The following is a 25,340-nucleotide window of genomic DNA, read 5'->3' as shown; positions in this document are numbered from 1 at the left end:
GCAGCCTAGTAGTACACCAAAAGGAGAGCAGGAGGCACTTTCCTTTCTAGTGTTTGTTTTATTGAGATGATACTAAGTCTCGCTATAGTCTTAGAGTTCTGAGTCTAATTCTAGTTTAAAACCACAGTTGAACATTAGGCCTGTACGCTTAGCTATAAAAGTGGTCCACAGAAGAGGCAAAACATACAGCTTTTGAAAAAACAGTTGACAAAATGTAGGGACCACAGCCTTTGGCTCTGCCCATGCCAAATATAGCAGGATATCCCTTGAAGAACCTCCAGACTGTGGAAGAATTGCACTGGAGCATAGAGAAGGAGTGGAGTCTACTGCTATGTCAAACTCTACAGCCTGGACTAAAGGTATACAGGGCTGGGTCTTACAACAGATATACATTTAAACTTAACCTATTATTTACATTTTATTTTACAAGAAGTACTATAACAGGAACCACATGAACAGAAGACAAACCTCCAGAGAAACCAGAAATTGTACTAGTGATCAGCCTGAGCCAGCTCTGGCATCAAAAATTCAATGTAACACACCACTTCAACTGTCCTCGACAACCATCATAATAAATGGAACACAGGTCATGGGCTAAATGAACTCAGTGGATATATGATGGACATTTTATGGGGGTAGTCACAGACCAAGGGAATGTTATCCATGTATGTATCGAAGGACTAGAAAAGAGGTTGTGGTTAAATAAGGATGCACTAGATAGTGTACAACAAGTGAATGACAAATATTATGAAATGAAGGGGGGTGAAGGTTGCATGGAGTATGGGTAGGATGAAGCTATAGGAGGAGGAGGAATGAGGCGTTTGTGACAGTGTCTGTCTTCCCAAGTAACCCTTATGGTTGCATAACTTTGCCCTGCTCTTCAGGAAGCACTCTGCTGGTGGAAAGTACTGAATAAATTCCTCATTTCTCTTTGCTTTCACATCGCCTATGGAACTGTCTTGATATCAACTTTCTCACTTTTATTCCCAGACTTGCCAGAGAGGGGAGTGAGGAGGAAGCAGCTGGGTTGGTGACTTGTTGCTGGTTGGGGTCAATCTACCACGCCCCTAAAATTCCCTGATGGCGCGGCAGTGGCAGAAACCACACACACAAACTTCTCTCTCATTCCCTAACATTCAAATGTAGAACTGAAATGCTCCATTTGCTCAATCCTAGGCCTCAAAACATGCGGTAAGCATGTCAGGCTGTGCCTAAATTCAGTCCCAAATAAATTACCTGGTGAGCACCCTGCAGACCTACTGACAGTTCATAACACTACCTGGATCTCAGGCTGATGTAGTCTCACTTGAAACCAAGTACATGTATCAAGTAAACATCCTTGCTACTGTCAACACTATTCTTAATGAATTGAACTAAACTGGGATGAAAAGAAAACAAGCAATAGAAATTGCAATTAGAATAAAAGCATCTGTTTAAACAAACAAAACAAACGTGTACACAGAACACAACTACATTATACCTCTTCCATCGTTTCCTCTATCTGAACAGGAATAGGCTTAGGAGATCTAAGACCTACAGGAACAAACACTGGTGCTTTGTTTACTTCCTCTAGAGCAAAACATTCATTTTCATCATCAGGCTCAAAGTCATTTGCTTCCTCCTCATCTTCTTGAGAAGCCCAGAGGGTCACCAGGCTGCTTGTTTTTGAACTTCTCTGCTCCTTCACAGGTTTCTTTCTGTGGGCAGTTCTCATGCTTTTGTCTCTAGTAAAACTTGATTTCAATTCTTGTCTTTGATTCCCCGTCTCACAGGGATCAGCCTCACATTCAGAGGCAGAAGATGAACCAGTTCTTAGCTCCAATCCATGTTTTGGTAATGCTATCTGTTTTGATGACCTCCTATATTGTCTTTTAGAACACATAATAAGAGCACATAACATGAGTAAGTTAAAAATAATAATCAAGTCTAATACAATCAAAAATATTAAAAAAGAGACACCACAAATCAAAACTCAATGAACAGAAAATGAGAAAAGGATCACTGTGATCAAGAATACAATACTGTTACTTCCTGACACACACTGGCAAAAATGCATTCAGATATTACTCCATCTGAAAACCAAATCTTCACATATGCAGAAAGTATATTAAGATTTTAAGTATACAGAAAGCAGTTTCAGAGTGCTGAAAAGCTGCATCATAAGATCTGCAAGATATGGAATTTTTTATTAGAAATAACTTTCATTTGAGATAGGTGAAACTTGCAAGCTTTTTAAATCATAGGAACTTCTCTAGTTTTCCTCTGCTGAAAGTACAGTAGAGAACTGAAACCATGAGATTTTAGTTAATCTTACTAATGCCTAGGAACCAGAACTGTTAGCTGAGAACTAATTATCTGCTCATGTTTCTCAGCACACAATCTCTTTGAATTAGCTACCATCTCCATCCTCAACGAGATGGTCACAATTGCTCTTGGCAACAAAAATAATTCCAAATTTCACCCTTAAAATAGCTTCCATAGATAACTGAAACCAATGGAAAATGAAACCAAGTACAAACAAAGGGCACTTTCAGCACAGTTTGTTTAGATAAATCCCATAGTCCCTTTGTCCCCAGTATGGGTATTTTAAAGTCCTCCTTTTAAAATCTGGAACTTTTACTGAGACCACAGTGCAGCCCAGGGTAGGCTGGTGAGAGTGCAGGCTGTTCAGTTTATGAAGCTGCAAACAAAGGGTATAGGGATATCTGCATGCATCTGGAATGGGTCAGGTGGAAGACAGAAGTGCTAACATCCTGCACGTGTTCTCACACACACACTCTTCAGAACTATGGCTAGTTATTAAGGTCTAAGAACAGAAACAATCAGTTGAACATGCAAACTAAAATTAGTTGTTTTACCTCATCTGATCGTCTGATTTTTTTTGCTGAGGTGCAGAAAGCTCAGAATCTTCTTGTTCTACTTGACTCTCGTTCTCTAATGGTATCTCTGGAGACTGAAGACTATTCTGCCTGATTCTTTTATAGGATGGTTTCTCAACAGAGTCCGTAAAATCATGTTTTCTTGTAGACTCTGTGAAGGAAGCTGCTTCTTCTGTGTTACTGGAGTTTTCCTGAATAGAAGAGACAATTGCTATCACATTAAGTACATTTTTAAACTCATTTTAGTAATAAAAGTATTTGGAGAAGAAATTTTGAAGTTCTTGAGCACGTTCAGTTGCATTCCTCGTATCAACTGCAGCACTCAGAATCATCAGCAAACTTGCTGAGGGTGCATTCAATCTTACTATCCAGGTCATTGATAAAAATGCTGAAAAGCACTGGTGCCAACATGGAATCTTGAGGGAAACCATTCAGAACCAGCCTCTACCTGGATATGGAGCCATTGCCCACAACACTCTTGCTGCTACCATCCAACCAGTTCCTCATCTACTGAATAGCCCACCCTTCAAATCTCTATCTTTCCAATTTAGAGATAGGAAAGTAATGTGGGACCATTACAAAGGCCTTCATTTTTTTTCTAGAGGTTCAAGGAGCCTCAAATTTTGCTCATATACATTACTTACTGGCATAAAGTTCCTACCCGTATCTTTTCATACAAAAAAATCTGCTTGGAAAGGAATAGAACTGTCATTTTAGAGAAATGCAATTCCACTTAAAAATTCAGTAAGCATTATTTCCACCAACTACGGGTACTTAGCTAAAAAACCTGAAAGATTTTAGTAATCCATCACAAAAACAAGGACCATCAAAAAAAAACCCAAAAAAACACTTTATATGCCACAACTTTTGACAGAATAAGAATCAGTATCAGATTGCTCAGGACTGCTGAAGAAGTTGAAGCAGAAAAAGTCTGATCTTTACTCACATGCATATCAACTTAATTTGATTAAATTGATCCATACTTCTAGAAAATTTGAGTTGTAGGTAGTATTGGATATTACAAATGGGATATTACCTTACTATCCATTGTTCAATGGATAACAAACATTAAATTCAATGGCAATGGTATTAGCATGCATATGATAATCACTGAATCAAAGAATGGCTTGGTTTGGAAGGGACCTCAAGGATGATTATGTTTCAATTCTCCTACCACAGGCTGGGTAATCCAGATTTCTGCACGTACATTGTAAAACTTTAGTCCACACCTTACATTAAATATTTCCTAAGTTAACTCAGCATTATTTCCAATTGTGAAGCATAAAGAAAAGGAAAGCATCACCTTAACCATTTATATTTACATACTGGATTTTTATGTCATCTATGAGTTCTAAGAAGCTAAACACAAGAACTGAAGTACATACAGGCTCAAAATGATGAGCACTTACCACTGATACACCTGTTTTTTCTAACAAATGCTCTTCTGTATTTCTAGTCTCAGCACTGTCTTCGTCTCTCCTGTTTCTATCTTCTTCAGAATGACCCCTTTTTCTATGAGCTCTTGTTAGGTTTGGCTTTGGGTTCCTGGCAGATACCCTTGCTTGCTGTGAAGGTTTTGTATCACATTGATTACTCTCTTCTCCAGAATTTAATTTTTCATTAGACCTAGAAAAAAATATTTTTTAACTTTTACTTTTCAGGCACCACAAAATACAGTTAGAAATGAATTCAAGTCTTCCGTGTATTTATTTATTCACTTAAACAAAACAAGAGTCAGATCAGCGTCACAAAAGCTAGTTACAAAAGACCTACTGGCTTCAGGGATCAATACTGGCTCCAGTCCTCCTAATTGTCTCATAAATGATCAGGATGAAGCAGAAGAGCCTACCCTCAGCAAAACTGCAGATGACAAGAAACTAAGAGGACTCACCAATATGCTAGATGCTCACACTGCCATCCAGAGGGACCTGATCAGGCTGCAGAAATGGGCTGGTACCTAGCTGCCCAGTCTCACAGCTTGCCTGGGCTGCACTGAGTGAACAGGTATTGTCTCAGGCTGCATATGTTGCCCTGAAAGTAATGCCTCCTATTTATTTCCCAAGAAACTACCAACTGCTACAAAGTGCACAAGAACACTACTTGATGGGACAAATCCTAATCTACAATTCACTATTTTTCAGCTCAGTCACCACCATTAGTCACACATTTTCACTAGTGATGAAGAAGATCCTGCATGCTCACAAAAAACTGCACAGAGGTGTCAGTAATACTGCTGTACAGACACACCATCACCATCACTGTGCTCACATCTACTGTGTGGTCTCCATAAACATTCAGTATGTGTTGATGAATGTCAATGGCTGCAGATTTTTTCTACATGCAGAAATTCAATTCCATTCCTTAGCTTCATTCGCACTTTATGTCAGACACCATTCTGTCAGACTGTCCCACTGCTGCCATCTGTTGCACAGCAACAACATGGAACGAAACACTGGTGGGAAGGTTCAATCTCTACTGCCACGCCACTGACATGCATCTGTGACACCATGGCCCAACAGAACAGAACAGGAAGCATTACTTCTGGAGCAGCCTTCATAACACATGCAATACATTTCATGTGCTTAAGCAAAAGAAAAAAAAAAAAAAAAAAAAACCCTTATTTTAATATTTTAACGTTTTATTGCAACAAAAAATAGAACAAAACAGAACTACTGGGATACTGGACCTTCTTTTTGTGAAACTAATGCACCGATCCCTGGTTCAATGGTAGCGGCTGCAATTCTCAGTGAATTCTCCAGGTGTTCAGCACAGATTTTTGATGTAATATCTAAGAACTGGCACAGCTCAGAGCAAACAACTCAAAAACCTCTGCTGCAGACAAATAGTGTATCACTATTTAAAACAAACAAAAAACAACAGAGCCAAAACTAAACCAACAGTAGTTCACCTTAACTAACAAGTGTGCACTGGAAACATGGAATGAAGCTGCCTACAGGCACTGAAATCAAAGAATCAGAGAAATACAAATAAAAGGAAAAGAATTCAAAGACAAATCTTTATGTACCACAGGAAAACTCTTCATACATGATTTTGCTACACTCTGACCCTACCTGATTTGTTCACACAGTAGGTTTTCAGAAATACAGGGGACCCGAGGCACCTCTTCCTGTGCCTGCTCCTCATTGCTCAGCACATTTCCTTCATGCAGTGCCGCTTCACTTTTACCCTTTGATTTGCAATAAAATAGAAGTATTATCCAACAGAATGAAAAAAGGACAATCAAGCAAGGTTATAAAACAGAAGTTCACTTATAAAAACACAAAGAAGACTTTAACTCTTACAGAAAAATAGACTATCCTACGTCTTCTCTTGACACTTTCTGGATTCTCCAACACAGACTTCAAGCAGGAGAGAAAAAAATGAGCTGAATGCCTATCGTTAGGTATTGCAATATAAAACAAACTTGCATTCTAGTTACTTAAACGTACATAATCCTTTTATGTGTCATGCAACCCAATCAAAACTAGATCCTCATTTTCCAGAAGACATTAATACTACAAGTTGTAGACTTCACTAATTTCATACCTGCAATATCTCAACATTCAAGGGTTTGTGGGATTTCTTTCATAGCAGATGGTGTCTCTGCTTCAGGGAATGAAAGTTAAATTTTCTAATATAACTGCGTATTACAGAACATGTAACTTGGAATCACATTTTTGAAGGCGAAGTAGCTATTCCCAGTAGACTTACAATGGCAGACACATGATGAGCAGACTCAGTTTTTTGCACTTCCAAGTTGTCTGCTTCAGATTTTTTATCCTCATTATTTTCTGGTATTTGCAATTCTTTTCTTCTAAAACCTTTTCCCAAGTTGGGCTTGTACTTGTGGAATCCACTCCTCACTAATTGGACAGGTTGAAGAGGTGCTTGTTTACCTTCACCTTGAGTTGTGATTGTTCTATTGATGCTAACACAACCAGAAACAAAATCAAATTTAATACAAAAGCATGTCATCGAAAAGCACAGGTTCACTGTATGTATAATATAAGACACAGCTTACTTTTTGAAAGACATTACACAAATGCAAAGTTATGCTGAATGTTAAATTATGCAAACAAATCTTTGTTTCAGCAAATATGTATAGCCGTTTGTCTCCTAACTACTTCCATAACAGAAATAATTCTTAATGACTCCTGAATGCTCACAAATAACAAGATGGAAAAGTGATCCTAAAATAGAATGGATGAACGCCTCTGGCCCTCCAAAAAGGTTCCACCTAAAAAGTGAGGTATTTGACAGCCCAGTTGAAGTGTCTCCTTACCAATGCATGTAGCATGGGTAACAACCAGGAGCCAGCAGCCACTGTGGAGCAGAAAATATATGGTCAGATCACTGTCGTGAAATCCTGTTTGTTTCATGCCTTTGTGGTACGAATCACACCTAAAGCATTGTGATCAGTGGCTATAAACCGTTGAGAAGAAACAGGCAAGAAAGGTAGAAGAATTGCCCTCTATTTACAAAAAAAAAAAAATAAAATTGATTTCAACTAGTGCTGTCCTTGAAAAAACAGCAATACATAATATGGGTGAAAATTAGAGACCAAATCAACAAAGGAAAATATGTGGTTGGTGTTTACTACCAGATGGAGAGTGCTGATGAAGAGTTCTTCAAACCCCTGATGCTGCCAGGTGATTTTAACCACCCTGACATCTACTGGAAAAGTGATAAAGCAGCTGCAGGCAGTCGAGGAGACCCTTGCAGTATACAGAGGATAACTTCGTAGTTCATGTGGTAGGAAAGTCCAAACAGAGAAGATGCAGTGATCAACTGCTGGTTCATGATCTTAGCTGAGCTATGCAGTCAGGACCCTGTATTTTAAGGAAGTGAAATTCCAAGTTTTTAAGGGACTAGTGGATGAGATTCTCTTGAAAACAGCCGTCACAGAAAAAGAAGAGAGCCAGCAGATATTTAAAGATATTTTCTTGGAGCACAAGAACTCTTGATTCCCATGTGCAAGACAGTGGGCAAAGAAGGCAGGAGACAAGCATAGCTGAGCCAGGACCTCCCAGTTAAACTGAAATGTAAGAGGAAATGCACAGACAGTGGAAGTAGAGACTCACATCCTGGGAAGAATAATGGGATACTGACAGAAGCGTAGGAATGGGATCAGAAAAGTTAAGCTGACCTGGGAAGAGATTCTAATGAGTACATGCATCTGTAAAGGAAGACAAAAGAAACTGCAGCCCCTTGAATGAGACAAGGACACCTGCAACCATCAGCATGGAAAACACTGAGGTACAACTTTATCTCAGTTTTCAACAACTGCTCTTCCTACATCTCCCAAGTCCCCGAATCTCAAGGCAGGGTCTGGGAGTATGAAATCCTACCTATCTTATGAGAAGATCAGGTCTGAGTTTACACAAGGAACCTGAAAGTACTCAAGTCCATGGGGAATGAATGCATCCTATGACCCTAAAGGAACTGCCAGAGGAAGTATCTGAGCCAATCACCACCAAACTTGAAAAATCATGGCACTAAGTCCTCAGTGACTGAAAAAAGAGGAAACATTACTTACATTTTTTTTTTAAAAGGGTGTAAGAGGAGACCTTGCAAACTCCTGACCAGTCCGCCTCACCTCTGTGAGGTATGATCATGGAACAGATCCTCCTGGAAGCTATGTTAATGCACATGGAGTACAGGGAGATTGATTAGAGACAGCTAACATTGCTTCTCAAAAGGCAAATCATGCTCAGCTAATCTGGGAGCCTTATACAATGCAATGACTCCACTGGTAGATAAGGGAAGAGCAAACGATGTCATCTACCTTGATTTCTGTAAGGCCTTTGATATGGTCCCTTTTGGAGTAGGGCCCAAGCATAGCCTGCTGGAAAAGGGGAGAGGTCATGCAAGGCTGGAGAACACGACAGGGCACAGGTCCATTAACTGTCCTCTAGTTGACAATAAGAACTGCCCCAGCCATGCAGACCAGATAAGGCCACAGCTATGCCTCTGTTAGTCCACTTGCATTACCTACACCTAATGATGTGCAACCTATTATTCATGTCAAAGGCCTGAGCTATGACTGGAAGTTGTCAAGGAATAGAGAGGAGCTGCCTTTGGCAAAAACGTGGAGACTATAAAAACCATGTGATGATTAACAAATAAGCAATCCATGGCATTTAAGGGAACTGAAAATGATATCTTAAGGAGCCAACAGAAGATTCTCTGCTTTTCTGTAAATTCTTGCATTTTTCACATCCCTACTAATATCTTTGTTTGCATACCTTGTAACAGCCGATTTCCCTCCTCATTCCACTCCCCCCATTTATCATGGCAAACCACACATAAAAGTTATATAAAGTCAGGACACTAAAGAACAGCTTTCAGAGCTCCCTTCAGCCAGCCTGAGACCCCCCCGTTTGCAAGAGCCCCCCCCTCAGACCTCATGCTGCAATGGACACATCAGGTCATATAACTTTTCCATCCTAATTTACCACCTCCCAGAACACTGATCAGTCATAGGCTAACAGTTTGCTTAGAATACATGATTATAGATGTAAGTGCAACACCTTGCTCAGAATACATTTAATGAAGTGTTTTGGTGCACCTGATCAGTGTCAGTGAAGTATGCCATAATCACTGCCTTCTCACTGGACAAAATAAATCAAGGAATAGGGGGAACAGGGGTAGGACGGATCCCCCACAACACTCTTGCTTCTCAATTGGAGAGATATGAATGTATTGGGTGGATCATTAGATGGATTAGGAAGTGGCTGAATAGACACATCTAAATAACTGCAGTTAACAGCTCCATGTTCAAATGGAAAGCTGTAGCAAATAGTGTCCGTACTGAGAGTAATACCATTTAATATCTTCATTAATGGGAGTCAGGAGGGTTGAGTGTATCCTCAGCGAGTCTGTGGATGACATTAAACTGAGTGGTGAAATTGAATTGATGGAAGAGATGCCATTTAGACAATCCACAAGATGCCAGCCCATGTGAATCTCCCATGTGAACCTGCAAAGACTGGAAGGATGACCTGAATGAGAGCAGCACTGCGGATAAGGGCTTAAGAGATGAAAAACTGGATATGAGCTGCACTTGCAGCAATGTGCACTTGCAGCCCAGAGGCAATTATATTCTGGTCTACATCAAAAAGAAGCCAATAGGATGGGGGAGGAGTTTCTTCCCACCTACTCAGCTTTTAGGAGACCCCATGTGGAGTACTGCATCCAGTTCTGGGGTCCTCAGCACAAGAAAGATGTAGATCCATTAGAGAAGGTACAGAAGAGTGCCACAAAAATGATCAGAGCCAGAAAAATCTCTCCTGTGCAAAGACAGAGAACTGGGTTCATTTGGCCTGCAAAAGAGAAGGCTGGGGGAGACCTCATTGAATCACTTCAACATTTAAAGTGGGCTTATAATAAACAGGGAAAGACTTCACAAAAGCCTGGCAGAGTGCTGGGCAAAGGCTGCCCAGAGTTGTGGGTACCCCATAGCTAGAGGTGTTCAAGGCCAGCTTGTTTGGCAGCTTTGAACAATCTGATCTAATGTGAGGTGTCCCTGTCTTTGGCAGGGGAGTTGAAGCTAGATCTCTTACAGACCAAACCTAAAATGAACATTCATTAATTTGATGCTTAGCTTAACAGTAACTAGAGCTTTAATACAGTTAACGTTAAAACTATAATAAGTAACATTCAGTATTTTTATTAGACTTTCTTCACCAATTGGAAATCCACTAGCAGAATGGTTTCCTCTTAAAATGCCTTCGTTGTTAGTCAAAGTATAATTGCAGCTAGACCCTTACCCAGCATTAATACTTGAGGTGTCATTTTGGTTATTTACAGGTAGACAAGTCTCCGATTTGCCATACTCTGATTCGGAAAGTGTATCTGGGGGCTTAAAACTTGGGCTCTCAGAAGCATCCTGAGGGCCAACTGACTTTTCTTTTCCTAAGGATTCCAATGACTGCAGAACGTCACAATTTTCTGCTTTCTGTAAAATAGGAAAAAAAATATGAGCAAGAAAAAGTCACGGTACTAAACCCAAAAAGGAGATATTTTTATGTCACAAAGCTCAGTATTAATCACTCCCCAAAGTGTTTCCTGTCCAAAAAGGCCATCTCCTTTTAATTGTCCACTAATAATTTCTTAGGCTTTCCAAGAAAAATTAGTATTTCTTTCTTTAACTAAACACCTCGAAATGTAGGTTTCTTCTTTGTTATCTGTTTTCAGTACTTTTATTTCTTCACTGTCATTTCACGAAGTCCACCTCAGGGTAGAAACAACTGTAAAGTACAAGAGTTTCCACACAGAAGATCATAGCTTTTGAAAAATGGATTGTTTCTAAAAAGATTAATCTCTCATTTCTTTAAATCATCAAATGTTTTTCGTAGTTCCACAAACTCATCAGCTGAAATCCAACTGAGGGGAGAAAAAAAAAAAGCCTTACATTTGTATCAAGAAGGATGCAACATTCATGACTGCTCTGCATCAAACTTTCTTTCTTGTTGGCATCCTCTTGTGATACACCTTTCTTTATATCCATCACTTCTTTTCTACTAGTTGTTCTGAAATTGGGCTTTGGTCTATGGAACCGACTCCTCAGTAACTGAACTGAAGAAATAACAGTTTTGTCCTCTTGGTTCTCAGGACCAGGCTCCCTGAAAAAACAAACAGTTGATGGCATGAGGCAATGTGAATTCTCCAAATCGTATTTCACACACTTGTATACAATTTTTGGCAGTAGCTAGAAAACTGTACTTCATTTTCTGCAGTAGCTAGAACAAGAACAAAGTAATGGACATTATGAAAAGGTCCAACCAAAAGCACATTGAACATCATCAAGAACCTGTAACTTGCAAGTAGGTCAGCAAATGTAAGAAAAAAGAAGCAATTTCAAAACAACTGCAATTTCTAGTCACATCCAGGAGGACTGTGAACATTTTACCAAATCCTTTACCTAGCTAATAATTTCTAGAACTACGAAAGAGACCTACAGCATTTTAAAAATTCTTATTCATTCACTTTTTTCATAATCCAAAGGACAACTTATCAGATATGTCCAAGCTGTGGCTTGTGGGCTGTGTACGGCTTGGCTCCGCTCAGCACATCCTGTGGCTTCTTCCTGCCCTGCACCATCACAGTGATGGCTCTTCCCCATCAAGCAGCCCAGCCTGGCCCCCTGCACACCCATTGCTCAGCCACCACCCAACATCAAGGTGTGATTGGCACTGTCCAAGCCAAAACCAGAGCACGGGGATCCAAAATCTCTGACAAACATCATATGAAGTCTGCTCTGAAAGGAATGCCTCTTGTTTCATTATGTTGGCCTACGACATCAGAGGCGAATGTTGGTGGAACCAACCTTTCCACCAATATTCTGTTAAGATTTTTGGCTCTTTGACAGATGGCAGCAGAGTGGCAGTCTGACAAAATGGTGTCTGACATGGAAGTGTGGATGAGGAATGGTGTGTCACTGAATTCCTTCATGCAGAAAAAACTGCACCCATTGACATTCCTCAACACCTGCTGAACATTCATGGAGACAAAACATACAGAGGCAGTGGGTGACGTGCTTCAGCAGTAGCAACAGTGGGCCACTTCTGCTGGTGCAGATTTTTACAAGCATGGGACGAAGGCTCTTGTTCATTGATGATGAGAATGTATTGCTAATGGTGGTGTTGAAAAACAGTGTTTTGTGACTCAGAATTTACTCTATCAAATAGTGCTGTTGTGCTCTTTGTAGCTAGGAATAAAAAGAAGGCATTACTTTCAGGCTGACCTATGTATTTAATATGAGCCCAGGACAATTTCTCTTCATGTGATACATTCCAGACAAGCCTAAAGACTGCACACTCATGGTTTTATAGGAAACCAACCCTATACTGAGGAACTTACATAAACATTTTATGATGCTTATGCTGTTAGGACCAACATGGAGAAGATAACCACAGGAACTGAGTATCCCTTAGAGATTTATTTGAAAACGAGGTTCATCATGAAGATCAGTCCCACAGAGCTTCTGGATTTTGTTTTTTTGTTTGTTTGTTGTTTAGGTTTAGTATTGTCTTGATTAAAAGCAAGCTTTATATTTGTAACAAGATACTTAGCTCTAGAGTTCAATGCTCAAGTGTGGTGTGTCTGGAGATACTGATGGTTTTGAACTACCCCATCTGTCCACTTAGAAATTAACCTTACCCTGTATTGAAATCTGAAACATCTTTCAAGACATCTGAAGGTCCTTTTTCATTTTCCACAGCTTTTAGCTTCTGTGGACTTTTCTTGGGAGCACCAACCATATCCTAAGAGGAATATAAGTTTCACTCTATTAAGAAAAAAAGATTTGGCCAATCTCTTCTTTGGAAGGAAAAATGTTTACTTTAATCACTCTCTTATTAAAAAACCTCAAAAATTAAGTTATTTTTTCTTGTTCATCAGCTAAAATTACTGAATACTTTAAAGATAAAGATTTGTTATTTTGCTGCATACATTCCATCTGCAATTGTCGTTTTTTTGCAACATTAACCTCTCTATTCAGCACTTCTCTTTTCAAATCTGGTATCACCAATAAGGAAAACAAAGTGAAGTATAATCTCTGTCTCCACAGAAAGGAGAATCTAAGTACAAGCATTAGAAAATTGTATCTAACTGGAGAGAAAAAGATACACAACTGCTATGCTTACAAATTAAATGGCATATACCTACACCTTTATTACTAAGGCCCAGTCTTTGTAGCTGTCTGAGAAACTTACATTTTTGCAGCATGAATCATTGCTTTCATTCACCTGGTGTATTCCATGTCCTTCTGCTTCTCCACCTTCAACCTTCTCCTCTTCAGGATCTTTTTCATGTCTGTGGTCTTTTTTCCATGCAACAGATCTTCCTAGATTTGGTTTTGGTTTCTGCACTCGGCCTCTTTTCAAAGGTGCTGGTTTCAGCACACTCTTTTTGCTGTCTTCTTGTGAACCAGCTGCTTCATTAGACCTGGAAAAATACATAATACATCTTGTGTACTTATGGATCTTAAATTGGAAGGCTCTTAAGGAAAATAAATATTTCTTTTTTAAGAAATAAAAATAACATACAGTTCCATAAGGCAGAGCTATGCATTACTAAGTTCATGGAGACTGTAAAAGTGCTTGAGAAATAAAAATTTATGTGTGCACTGTTCTTTTCTCTCTCCACATACTACACTACAGATGTTTTTCTAACCCACAATGGCGCTCTCATGTTCATATCCATGACAGAAGCAGAAGAACCTAATTTAATGAAGGCTATGAAAGGTATCAGAAACTTTCAAAGAATAAAAATATGACTTAATAATCTTACTGACGTGTAAATATCAGATGTATCCACAAGTACCACATTCTTCTATGCTTTCACATTGAGAGCTACATTATACAGCAAGAAAGATAATGACAGAACTAACTGTTCAAGTATTTTTATGCCTGATCAAACCTTGTATGCTCATCCTTCACCCTCTCTAAAAGGATTAAGTAAAAAGACAATGCGTTTCTTTTTAACTAACTCTCCTGTAAAATACATTTCTCCTGTCACACCACATCTGTCACTTCTCTACTGAACATAAACACAGGAAACACTTTATTTGTTAAGTGTTATTTATTTAATATTAATTAAAATACACAATAAACTATCCATACTGGAATGTTTTTTTTCTCCTGATGCCAACACTTAAATGCTTAACTATGCTTTGAATACAAACATTTATTCCCGTCGCTTAAACACTCAATGCTTTTCACCACTGAAATTATGGTATGTCAATATTACAGCTATTAGAGAAAGCTTGCTTTAGTTTGCAAGGGACTAGCTAATTTTTCGCACTCATCATGGGGACTGATTCATTTAAAAGCACTCCTTTAAAACTAAAAACAGCTAACTTCTTTATTTCACGCATGGAATAAATGAATCAATGTTACTGTTCTCTGAATTTCTATCTCACTGCAAAAGCTGCTTAAGAAATTTCTGTTTTAAGAACTGCAAGATTTAGAAGATACCGATTTTCTGTGATTCTGTGTAACTGCTATGCTGTGTAACATTACCAGATGTGAGGGTAGCCAATTGCAAGAAAGCAGCATCTTTTTTTTATCCCAATACTTACTGAGACACCATCTCCAAGACTTTATCATCTTTTTCTGCAGCCTCTCCACTGGTAACATCAAACTTAGTGTTTTGGTCAGTATTCTGAGTAGAAATAGAATATTAAGACATTAACTCCTTTGTATTTATCAAGTGCAGCATTACCTAACAGACTAGGTAACTATCCATGACAAGATACAAAACAGGCTGCTCATGACAGATGCAATCATTTATGCAGTATCACATAGCCAGAAAGGTGCTGTAAAATCTAGTTCAAAAAACCAAAGATGTGTTTGCTGCATGGCATGAGAGACTGACATCTAACATTTGTGCAACAAGCCTTCACCTAAGCTGAGATCTCTACACAACATCATAGAAGCAGTGATGGTTAAGTAAGTGCTAATTCCTGGTCACACTCAGGAAATAAAAAGAGAACATTGCTGTTGCATCCAACAGTTTTTTAACTAACATGTTATTTCCAGTTATCTTACATTATCAATACCTTTTCAGTTTCTTCCTTAGACTCTGGATGGGACATCTTATCATTTTCTGTGTTGTTTTCATGCTCTTTTCTTCCAGATGCCCTTGTAAGATTAGGCTTAAATCTCTGTCGATTTCCTCTAATTCTTGCTACTGCAAACACAGTTTTCTCAGGCTCTCTGCACAAAGGATTCACAATAATGACATTTACTCCATAATATTCAAGCCAAATGTCCAACGACTCATACAGCTTTCTACACTTGGGAGTAAATATTACATTGAGTTACCTTTGGAAACATTCGCACACATTTTGCAAGTTCTTTCATGTAAGTACCAAACATTGTTTAGTATTTAGAGCATGGAAACTCCATTCATCTGGATGTTGAAAATATATGAAGTAATCACACTGGTGAGGACTGTGTGCCATTTCTGCTTCTCCAAGCATCAGAAACAGCTGGCAGATGGGCTGTGGGCAAAGCCATTGTTATCACTTCCCCCCCCCCCAAATTCCAAGCTGTACTTCATAGAAGTAGTACTAACCACAGTTTCCCAGAAAAAACACATATCTTCTACTACAGAACCATTACTGGAATCATCCATGAAAATTCCAGTCAAATCTTAAGATCCATATTAATTATTAGTGTTGTGGTTTTTCTAACAGCATTATGCAAAACAAATTAACAATTACAGACAGTTAGTGATGACCAGAAAAGCAATCTCAATACTTACTCAGAAGGAGTACCCAAATCCATGCTTTCTGCTTCTGTGATTTCACTTCTGTTTCCACCACTGTCTTCCTCAGAGCACTAGAATTAAGGCAAATGTTGCAGTTTAACTCCAGTGGGCAGCTAGGCACAACACAGACTCTTGCTCACTTCCCTCCCAGAGGTATGGAGGGGAAGAGATTCAGAAGAGCAAAAGTTAGGAAATGGGTTGACATGAAGGCAATTTCTTAATAAAAAGAAAAATTAAACAAAAGGAAAGAACCAAGGAATGCAAAATACAATTGTTGACCACCACAGTCAGTTCCTCTGCAATGGCAGCCTTAGCAAACTCACAGCCTTCCAGCACTACTTGGTATAACTGTCTGGTGACTTGGTACTATCTGTTCCTTCCCAGCTTCTTGGGCACATCCAGCCTCCTTGCTGACAGCACAGTACGAGAAATGGAAAAGACCTTGGCTCTGTACAAGCAGTGCTCAACAGCAACTGAAACATCTGTGTGCTACCCACACTATCGTCATTACGAAACCAAAACACAGCACCACTTGGGCCATTATGTACAATATTAATCCTATCTTGACAAAAGCAAGCACAGCATGAAATGTTACTCTTGGATGAGTGCACAGATACCTGAGAGGCAGTTTTCACAACACTACATATTACACAGTAGCTTATACAGAGGATAAGCATTGACCAGAACTGATACAAGTCCCTAGCATATTAAGAAAAATTCTTCCTCCTGACCTTTTCAGTAGTATTCACAAGTTTTGGAGAGGAAGTCTCAGCCTCCATTTTCTCATGGTTTACTGCTTCTTTCTTACCAGATAACTTCATTATATTGGGTTTAGGTTTTTGCAAGCGCCTCCTCTCTGCTGGCTTTTCACTTTTCCTTAAGACATAAGAAGAGGTAGTTCATATTATTATTAGAGAGAACCAGACACTGATGCATCAGTTTCCAAAAAGATAAGCTCAAATAACCCAGTAGTTTTGTGTTTTTGTTGCCCTCTTTCTAAAATAAAAAATATTAAAAATTAAATTGTTACTTATATACGTTAACTATGTCATATAATTTTTGAAGGCTACTCCAAGAGTAACACCTCCTGTTTTATTGTGTTGGCCCACTATGTCAGAAACTGATGTTGGTAGTATGGCTCTGGAGGCTGAACCTTCCCGCCAGTTCCCATGCCATTTTATTGCCACTTGAAAGATGGCAGCAGAGGGGCAGTCTGGCAGAATGGTGTCTGACACAGAAAAGCAGATGAAGCAGAGGTCTGGAACTGAATTCCTCCATGCAGAGAAAAACAGCATCCACTGACATCCATCAGTGTTTGATGAACGTTTATGGAGACCACCCGGCGGACATGGGCACAGTGTGGTTGTGGATGGATGGTGCTTTTCAGCAGTGGTGATAGTGACAGTGGATCACCTCTGCAGATTTCTACAAGCATGGCAAGCAAGCTCTAGTTCATTGCTGCTGATAATGTACAGCTAATGGCGATAGCTATGCTGAAAAAATAGTGCTTCGTAGCTGAGAATTTGTTCTATCAAATAGTGTTATTATTGTTCACTTTTTATCCACTGTTGTTTCCATGAAAATAAATAGGAGGTATTACTTTCAGAGCAGCCTTTGTGTATGCAGCCCATAACAAGTAATTCATCTTAACTCAGTGTAGCCCAGACAAGCCAAAATGTTGGGCACCCACAGAACACCCCTTTGGGCAGTTCAGGTCAGTTGTCTTGGTTCTGTCCCCTCCCAGCTTCTTGTGTCCTCCCAGCCCCTTCACTGGCAGGACAGCACGAAAAGCTAAGAAGCTGAAACATTCTTGGCTCTGTGCAGCCCTGTTTAGCAACAACAAAAACATCAGTGTTATCAGCACTGTTTTTCCTCCTAAAGTCAAAGCACAGCATCATACCAGACACTATGAAGAAAATCAATTCTGTCCCAGATGGAACCAGGATAGGCATACAGGTAATCAATTTCTTTATCCCTAACCACCACAACAGAGTCTTAAGATTTAGACACAACTTGCCAGAGCCCTAAATATTACTGATAATCTTCAGACTGTTTACTGTTATCTTTTCTTACATTGTTCTCAGCACAGGAAAGATAAAACTGACATTCTTTACCATGATGTTGAGCTGCCCTTCAGAAAGGCAATGACAGAAGGGCAAAACTTGAATATTTAAAAGGGCTGTTAAGTTACCATGATTTCGTAGACCAGCCCTTAACCAACTTTAAAGAATTGTATCATACATACGCTGGTAGATTATTAAGCCTCTATCACATAGAATGGAAATTTTAGACACAGTTGTTTAAACACCACTGATCAGTTACAGAAATAAAAGTAAGAAATAGTTAAAAGCTTAGCTTGACAATGGACTGCAGTCATGACAGGCAGTGGGGAAAGGTGCATCTCAACTTAAAAAATTCCAGAGAGCAACATCTTCCAATTAGGAGGGTCTGAACACATCACACACATGATGTACATAACAAATACTCTATGATGGCCATATTTCATATTCAAAGCATACAGTGAAGCTCTTTACAAGATCAACTTTCAGAACAAAGGTTCACTCACAAAACAGAAACACTTCTTCAGAGAAATCTCACTGTTGCTGACTGTAGAGGAACTAGCTCTCTATAAGCTCTGTTAAGCCTTCTTTCTAGTATATATTCAATACCATGCATGTCTTAGCTGAAGCATTAATCAGTCCTCAGCAATCAAAATTTCTATCAAAAATACTTTCTTAAATACAAAAATAGTCATCTGGTCCAGCCTAAACAGCTGAAATGGAAATATAGCCAAATGAAGGTTTAGCTCAAGTAACCCATGAGGTAAAAAAATAACTCTACTTACATTAGTTGAGACTGAGAATCACTTTCTGATGCATTCTGCTTTTCCTCTGGTTTATGTAAACCACATGTGTCTGCGTTCTAAGTAAGATTTTAAAAGTATTTTAGAAATCAAGAAATAAGCATGCAAGAACTCTGCTATAAGGTAAGAACAGGCAGAAACATGAAGAAAATCAGTTTGTTTTCTTAACTGAATGAAGCTGAAAACAGATTCTTTGGGCAGTAACAGTTAGGATTAGCCTCCAGGTCTAGTTTTTAAATCAGTTTCCTACATAACACTGATGGTAACTCTGAAAATGAAAAAAAATGAGACAACAGCAAACTAATCACAGCTACAATAAAGCTTCCATGGAGGCTATCTACCGAATTAAAATAAAAGCCTATTGTCTAATTGATTCAATTCTTTAATTATATTGATAAAATTGCATTCTACACCACTAGTTGGCTATTTCTAATTTTTAAAGAAAATCTGCTACAGCAGGCCAACACAATAAAAATTTTCCTTAAAGACCTTCTGAAATAGTCTATTCTGTGGAGTACTCACCATTTTCTCATGTCAAAAAGCCACAGTTAATCAGCCAGAGAGTTTGGTTATTCTGGCTGCTAAGGCCACTATGATAAGGTGATGTATGCAGAGCTCATTCATTGAATGAACAAACATACATTTTTCAGTTCATTTATGTTTATAAATTATTCCAACTACAATGCATCATGATACTGCATCATTCCAACATTTCCAACTACAGGCATTTAGATTTTGTGAAGGCTGAAAGTAATTAATTTTCCACTCAGATGAAGCCATTGTTTCAGTAAATAGAATCTAAAAGGTGAAAACAGAAATTATTTGCTCACCACTTCAGGGAGATGCTAAGACTTAGAATTTCCTAATCTTTCTCTGTAGAGCTTAGCTGTAAGATACTTCTTTGTCTTAAAAAGTGATTTATTTAAAAAGTGATTTAAAAGTAATTTATTCCCAAAAACAAGTTTTCAAACCATATATTAATTTCCAAAAATGATGCAATGGTGCAAGGACAGAATTATGACCAGGGGAAACAGCCTATGTAAGCTGAAATGTAAGATAAGCACTCTTTATCCTGAATCTACTGCTGAAGAGAGGAAAAATGATATTATAAAATAATAGTTTAGCCTTCAGGCATTAGACTTAAAACAATCCAAAGAATGCACTTTTATATTATGTGAATTAAAGTTAGGAAGTTTCAGTGTGCTGCTGCAGACCTGAAAAGGCTACTAAACATGAAATCACGAGCATAAGGTCTATGAAAGAAGCTACATGAAATCTCAAGAAGTTTCTAAACTGCTGGATCCGATTAGAACGTATCTGAACAAGACAACTCAATCTTGTTTCAGTTTGTTCTATGTTTCCTGGAATATCTCAAACCAGCCAGGATCAGCAAGCAAAAGTTTAGTCAGGTTTCTGTTCTGAGGCATCAGAAAGAACCCTACGCTTATCCTGCTCAGATTCCAACATTCTTTGGTAAGCATGGAGCAGAAAAAACTGGCTCCAAGGCAACATGTCACGTTTTATTACTGATATTGCACTGCCTCAATTTTGAATAAATAACCTGTTCAGCTTTATAAATTGCCTGTGAGATAAGGCAGTGTAACAGCCCATTAAAGCTAATGAAAACTGGTAATATTTAGATTCTGGAAGTATCTCAGGTTTCTTGCCTTTTTTTGCATCTAATGTCAAAACAAGGCTACAAGAAACCCCACACAATCAAAGAATAGCTTTGATCTACACAAATATTTTGAGTAATAAAGAGGAAGCTTTAAATAAAGCAGAAAAGCACAAAAAAAACCCCAACATACTGTTGTTTCTCTAGGTTCTTCAAGTTGTCTGTCTTTGCTTCTAGTTCTTGAAACTGGACGCTCTGAAAGCTGAATTTCCTGTGATGTATCACCTGTGATATCCGGGCTTCCTAGTTTAGTAGCTTCTGATGCTAGTTTGACATCATTGCTATCTTGAAAGCTGAAATCAATAAAAGCACACACAAACAATAATGCTGTACTTTAATTAAAATCCACTGTTGTTTACAGTCAGATCAAATTGCACATATAAAATTTAGATTTACAGCAGTAAGGAATTTTGATTTTAAATGATTATGTACAAAACAATCTGACAAATTTTAGTGACGTTTCCATGATCTAAGCTACTAAAGTAGAAAAGTTGCTTTAACACCTGATTTTAAAACATCCCTTGAACGTTCTAGACTAAGTAGTCTTAATAACAGACTTCACTGATAGCAACATTGCACAGATGTAATTGCTACCTATCTTCTGTAACTATGCTGAGTTCAAGGACAAGTACTGTTCTTTCATATACTTCCAAAGGGGAATTAAAGCACATAAAAGTTTCTGGGAAACTGTATGAAATAACTTTTACGACATTAATATACAGAGCAAGCAACATACAAAATTATCAATCAGTCCTGACATCTTCATAATCACTTCATATATAAAAAACTTTCAAACAGAAGAAGCTTAACAAAACAATTATTAGCTTTCTAGTCAAATACCCAACACTGAAACAAAAAGTCTGCCTCTCTTCCCAAAGTCCATAGATGAAAATTCCAAGGGTAAAGCAATGTTACCTAATAACATTGTGTTGAGGGACATGGTTTAGTAGGAGCTATTGGGAATAGGTGAACGGTTGGACTGGGTGATCTTTTAGGTCTTTTCCAACCTTGGTGATTCTATGATTCTATGAACATTACCAAGCAGTGCTTTGAGAAACACTGGTAGTCAGGATAAGTGACCTGCCTTCATAAATAGCCATACATAGCCCAACTCTCCTTTTAAAACAGGGAAACACTGGGGCAGTATTAGGGCAGAAAAAAAATTAACGCTGTAAATAAAAAGCAACTTACTGAAACCAAAGACAGTCCTTAGAAACTAAAAACCTGTCAATTTTCTGCCACTCCACGTGATGGCAAAAACAAATAAATAAAAGTAATGTTAAAAGTTTAAATCACTTTTTTTTTTCTTCCTAAGCGTTCCATTGCAAACAGTACCTGTGTAAGCTGAAATCACTTTCTCTCTCTGTTTTGTCCATTGATAAAAAGGAGAGTGATCTCTCCTCCTCTTTAGCAGGTAGATCATCTTGTTCTTCTTCAATAACACTGCCCAGGTCTTCTCTGCAGACAGTATGACCAGTAGCATTTGTATCATTGACCATTTTTTTTCCTGCTAATAAATAAGAATTAAATCAATCTGGACGTTCTGCACATCAGCTTAAAATTCCAGCTTTTGCATCCTAGCTACAGTGAAGAAAGTGTTTACTTAGGAGGAAGAAAAATCCCAGCAGAACATGTCTCCTAGGTATTACATTTTAAGAGAAGTGTTTCCAGCTACAACAAAATGCAACACCTAGATTTAGGACAAAAGTTGACTTTGAAGATCACTGTTCTACAACCTTTCAAGGCAGATCAGTGATACGAAATAAAAAACTCAGTTTTCATTTCTAAGCTTGCATGTATTTACAAAAAAAATTATATTTGAACAAGTAAGCATGTTTGCCTCTTACTTTTCTTAGATGATTTCCCTTCCTCAGGGATTTCCGAAGGGACAGCCAACTCTTCTGGATGATTTTCCACTTCCTGTTCAGGATCATCTTTTCTCTTCCTTTTTCTTTTTTTATTCACCAACGCTGCCTCTAATGAAACTTGTTCTTCTGCCTCTTCAGAAGCCCCCAGCGATTCCTTATTCTCCTTCTCAGCTGTCACAGTATCAGCTTCTGTTTCTGCATCAGAAATTCTGGCTTCCTGAAGATCTTGGTTATCTGTAGTTTCTGTGTTGGCAACTTTTGCTGTTTACACAATAGGGCTCCAATTACTATTCTGGCAGAGTATTAAGAGTCATAAATTTAGAAGATAATCCCACTAGCATTATCTTTTGAATCCATACATCAGTGTCAGTATATTGCAAGAAAACAAGGAAGCTTCAGCACTGAACACAAAACATGTTCTGCGCCTGGGACCGCAGTTAGACCAGCATAAACCGACAAAAGGATGCAATTATCAAATGTTCTTGTTCCTATAATTTTTATTGGATTATGCAGCCATTTGTGGGTCCAGTAAAAACAGGCATTGCTAATCCTAAAAAGAATTCTTCTATCTCTGCAGAAAGAGATAGTCATGGTTGCAGAAATTACATCAGGAAGATGTAATTTTGATCGATAGAAGCATTCTTATTTTACATAAGAAAGCTTAAAATAATTATCTGGCTAATAATTCATAACATAAGCTCTCTTCTGGACTTAATGCATTTCTAAAACTCTACTTCCTTCATTTTCCAGAACATTTTGTGATGATATTGAATTTATGTGGAACATCCGACAACCACCAAACACTCCTTCCCTGTTCTTTTTATTACTCTTATATTTGTTACCCTCCAAGTAATCAAAAATGCAGGAGAAACAGAAAAGCACATTCACATTGCTTAACATGATGTACATTAAACATACTATTAAAGTCTGGCAACACCATTTCTGCATACAACTTTAAGCCCACTGGGTAGTCTTTTCCTCGGTCGAATCTGAAATGAGTGATACAGAACAACAGCTGTGTCGATTTTAAGAATTAAATTGACACACTGCTTCTTGGCTAGCACCCCCTGAAGAGAGTTGCTCTTTTTTTTTTTTTGTAAGGAAATGGGCTGTTATGAAACAAACATTCAAAAAACCCCACAAAATTTCTGAAATGGTGTCAGAAATTTTTATTTTAGGCAGATTTATGAAAGGACCTGTCACAGTTAATGAAATAATAAGATGCTATATATTTAGCAACTATTGCCACTATCACATTTATCTTTTTTTTTAAAAAAAAAAAACAGCAGCAGGAAATTCATTAGCAAATCACTGAGATTCTAATTAAATTAGAACACTTATTTTAGAATATCAGCGTTTCAAATAACAGAGGCCCACTCAGTGTGGTCTCACAATTCTGTCCATAGAAAATGTGCCTTAAGAAACAGGCTGCCACCAATTATTAGGATAGGACACAAAAAAATGGCCTTAACTTGCACAGGAGAGGTTTAGATTGGAAGGTCTTTTCCAGCCTCAACGATTCTCTCAATACTGTATCAAGAAACTCTATCTAAAGAAGAATTTAACTATGAAGACAGGATTTTCTCACTGTGTCTAGAACAGGGAAGACAGAAATTCTCTACAGGATTTTACTTCTGCTGGCAATATCTTACTAACCATTGGCCTGTGCTCTCATACGTTCTTTTGAAATACCTTTTGGCTTCTTCTTAGGCCTCAGTGGCTTCTTTTCCTTCGGCTTCTGGCTCTTAACAGTCTTCTGCCTCCTCTTTTCCTCATCTGCCAAGACCTTCTCAAGAAGCTGGGCAAACAATTCAAAATCAAAGGGCCGCTTTTCTTCTTTCAGATTAAAGCAATAAAATAGTTAAAAAAAAAAAAAAAAAAATCAAAGGTGAGAATTTTTTTCTCCTTTGTAAAATAGTCATTAATACATTACAATAACAAAAAGCACAAGCAAATTTACATAACAAAAAGGTTATGTGAATTTAAATAGAGAATCCCTTATCAAATTCTGCATCACTTGAGAAAGAACAAGAGGTGACAAAAATTATTAGGTAGCTTGGTTTTTAAAAACAGATAGTGAAATGGTTACAGTACTTATCACAGTATCATACAACGCATTAACATCATGTAGGGAAACTGTCAGGTCACAGCTTGAACTGGTGATTGAGTACCTGGAGAAGGGCTGTAGATGGACTAGAGATCATAGACAAGTTGTTTGCACATCGTTTCCCCATGTGAGCAGAAGAGGCTGATCCAGGGTGGAGCCCCCTTGTGCTCATATAAGCATCAGCTACAGAAGGGAGGGCACCTCTTGGACCTGGGCTGCTTCCTGGGAAGCCAGTATAGTGCTGTATAGCTAGAAAGCCCCTTCACCAGCTGGGTAAGATCTGCTCTTCCTTCTGTTTACGACTATTGGCCTGCCTACAAATGCTTTGCCTGGCATCACCAAGAACCTGTCAGAAGCTATTTTGCTTCTCTGTAAGCAGAATACATGCTAATTCAGGACTTATATCTCCCACTCAAATAACACACAAAAGATTTAAAGATTCTCAAAACAGTTTACAAGTAGTAACTCTGCTAAATAGGACCAGAATGATTAACTGAATATATATGGAAAATGCATATTAATGTAAAATGTTCAATATATAGAAAAGCAAGAAATCAAAGACTTCACTGTCAGCCAAACAAAAAACCTAAGACTTTTCAGCTTCTAAACTCAGCTATGACCAATCTTAGTCACAGTTAACTTAAGCAGAGCAAAAAATGACAATGAAAGAACA

At 38.3% G+C, this 25,340-nt stretch overlaps 1 protein-coding gene across 9 annotated transcripts in view; it reads right to left on the bottom strand.

The window, feature by feature from the left end:
- Positions 1–25,340, bottom strand: part of BDP1 (B double prime 1, subunit of RNA polymerase III transcription initiation factor IIIB) — a 64,209-nt gene that overhangs the window by 16,864 nt on the left and 22,005 nt on the right. For 6 of the 9 annotated variants that reach the window (XM_042829367.1, XM_042829369.1, XM_042829368.1 and 3 more), the window contains exons 9-26: positions 24,253–24,396; positions 22,540–22,821; positions 22,028–22,202; positions 20,826–20,985; positions 19,000–19,076; positions 16,886–17,030; positions 16,149–16,225; positions 15,442–15,598; positions 14,962–15,044; positions 13,595–13,826; positions 13,041–13,144; positions 11,293–11,503; positions 10,649–10,836; positions 6,591–6,807; positions 5,951–6,066; positions 4,289–4,505; positions 2,859–3,070; positions 1,481–1,868 (exon numbers count right to left, since the gene is read on the bottom strand). In XM_042829367.1, coding sequence (XP_042685301.1) covers positions 1,481–1,868; positions 2,859–3,070; positions 4,289–4,505; positions 5,951–6,066; positions 6,591–6,807; positions 10,649–10,836; positions 11,293–11,503; positions 13,041–13,144; positions 13,595–13,826; positions 14,962–15,044; positions 15,442–15,598; positions 16,149–16,225; positions 16,886–17,030; positions 19,000–19,076; positions 20,826–20,985; positions 22,028–22,202; positions 22,540–22,821; positions 24,253–24,396 — 3,185 coding nt within the window. The remainder of the gene's footprint in view (positions 1–1,480; positions 1,869–2,858; positions 3,071–4,288; positions 4,506–5,950; positions 6,067–6,590; positions 6,808–10,648; positions 10,837–11,292; positions 11,504–13,040; positions 13,145–13,594; positions 13,827–14,961; positions 15,045–15,441; positions 15,599–16,148; positions 16,226–16,885; positions 17,031–18,999; positions 19,077–20,825; positions 20,986–22,027; positions 22,203–22,539; positions 22,822–24,252; positions 24,397–25,340) is intronic. The other 3 variants (XM_042829373.1, XM_042829372.1, XM_042829374.1) reach the window with 3 other exon arrangements.

Source organism: Centrocercus urophasianus, unplaced genomic scaffold, assembly GCF_019232065.1.
Source record: "Centrocercus urophasianus isolate 14NV4802_14NV808 unplaced genomic scaffold, USGS_Curo_1.0 seq_31, whole genome shotgun sequence".
Classification (NCBI taxonomy): domain Eukaryota; kingdom Metazoa; phylum Chordata; class Aves; order Galliformes; family Phasianidae; genus Centrocercus; species Centrocercus urophasianus.
The sequence above is the reverse complement of the archived record's forward strand: the minus strand, read 5'-3'. Positions and strand labels throughout refer to the sequence as shown.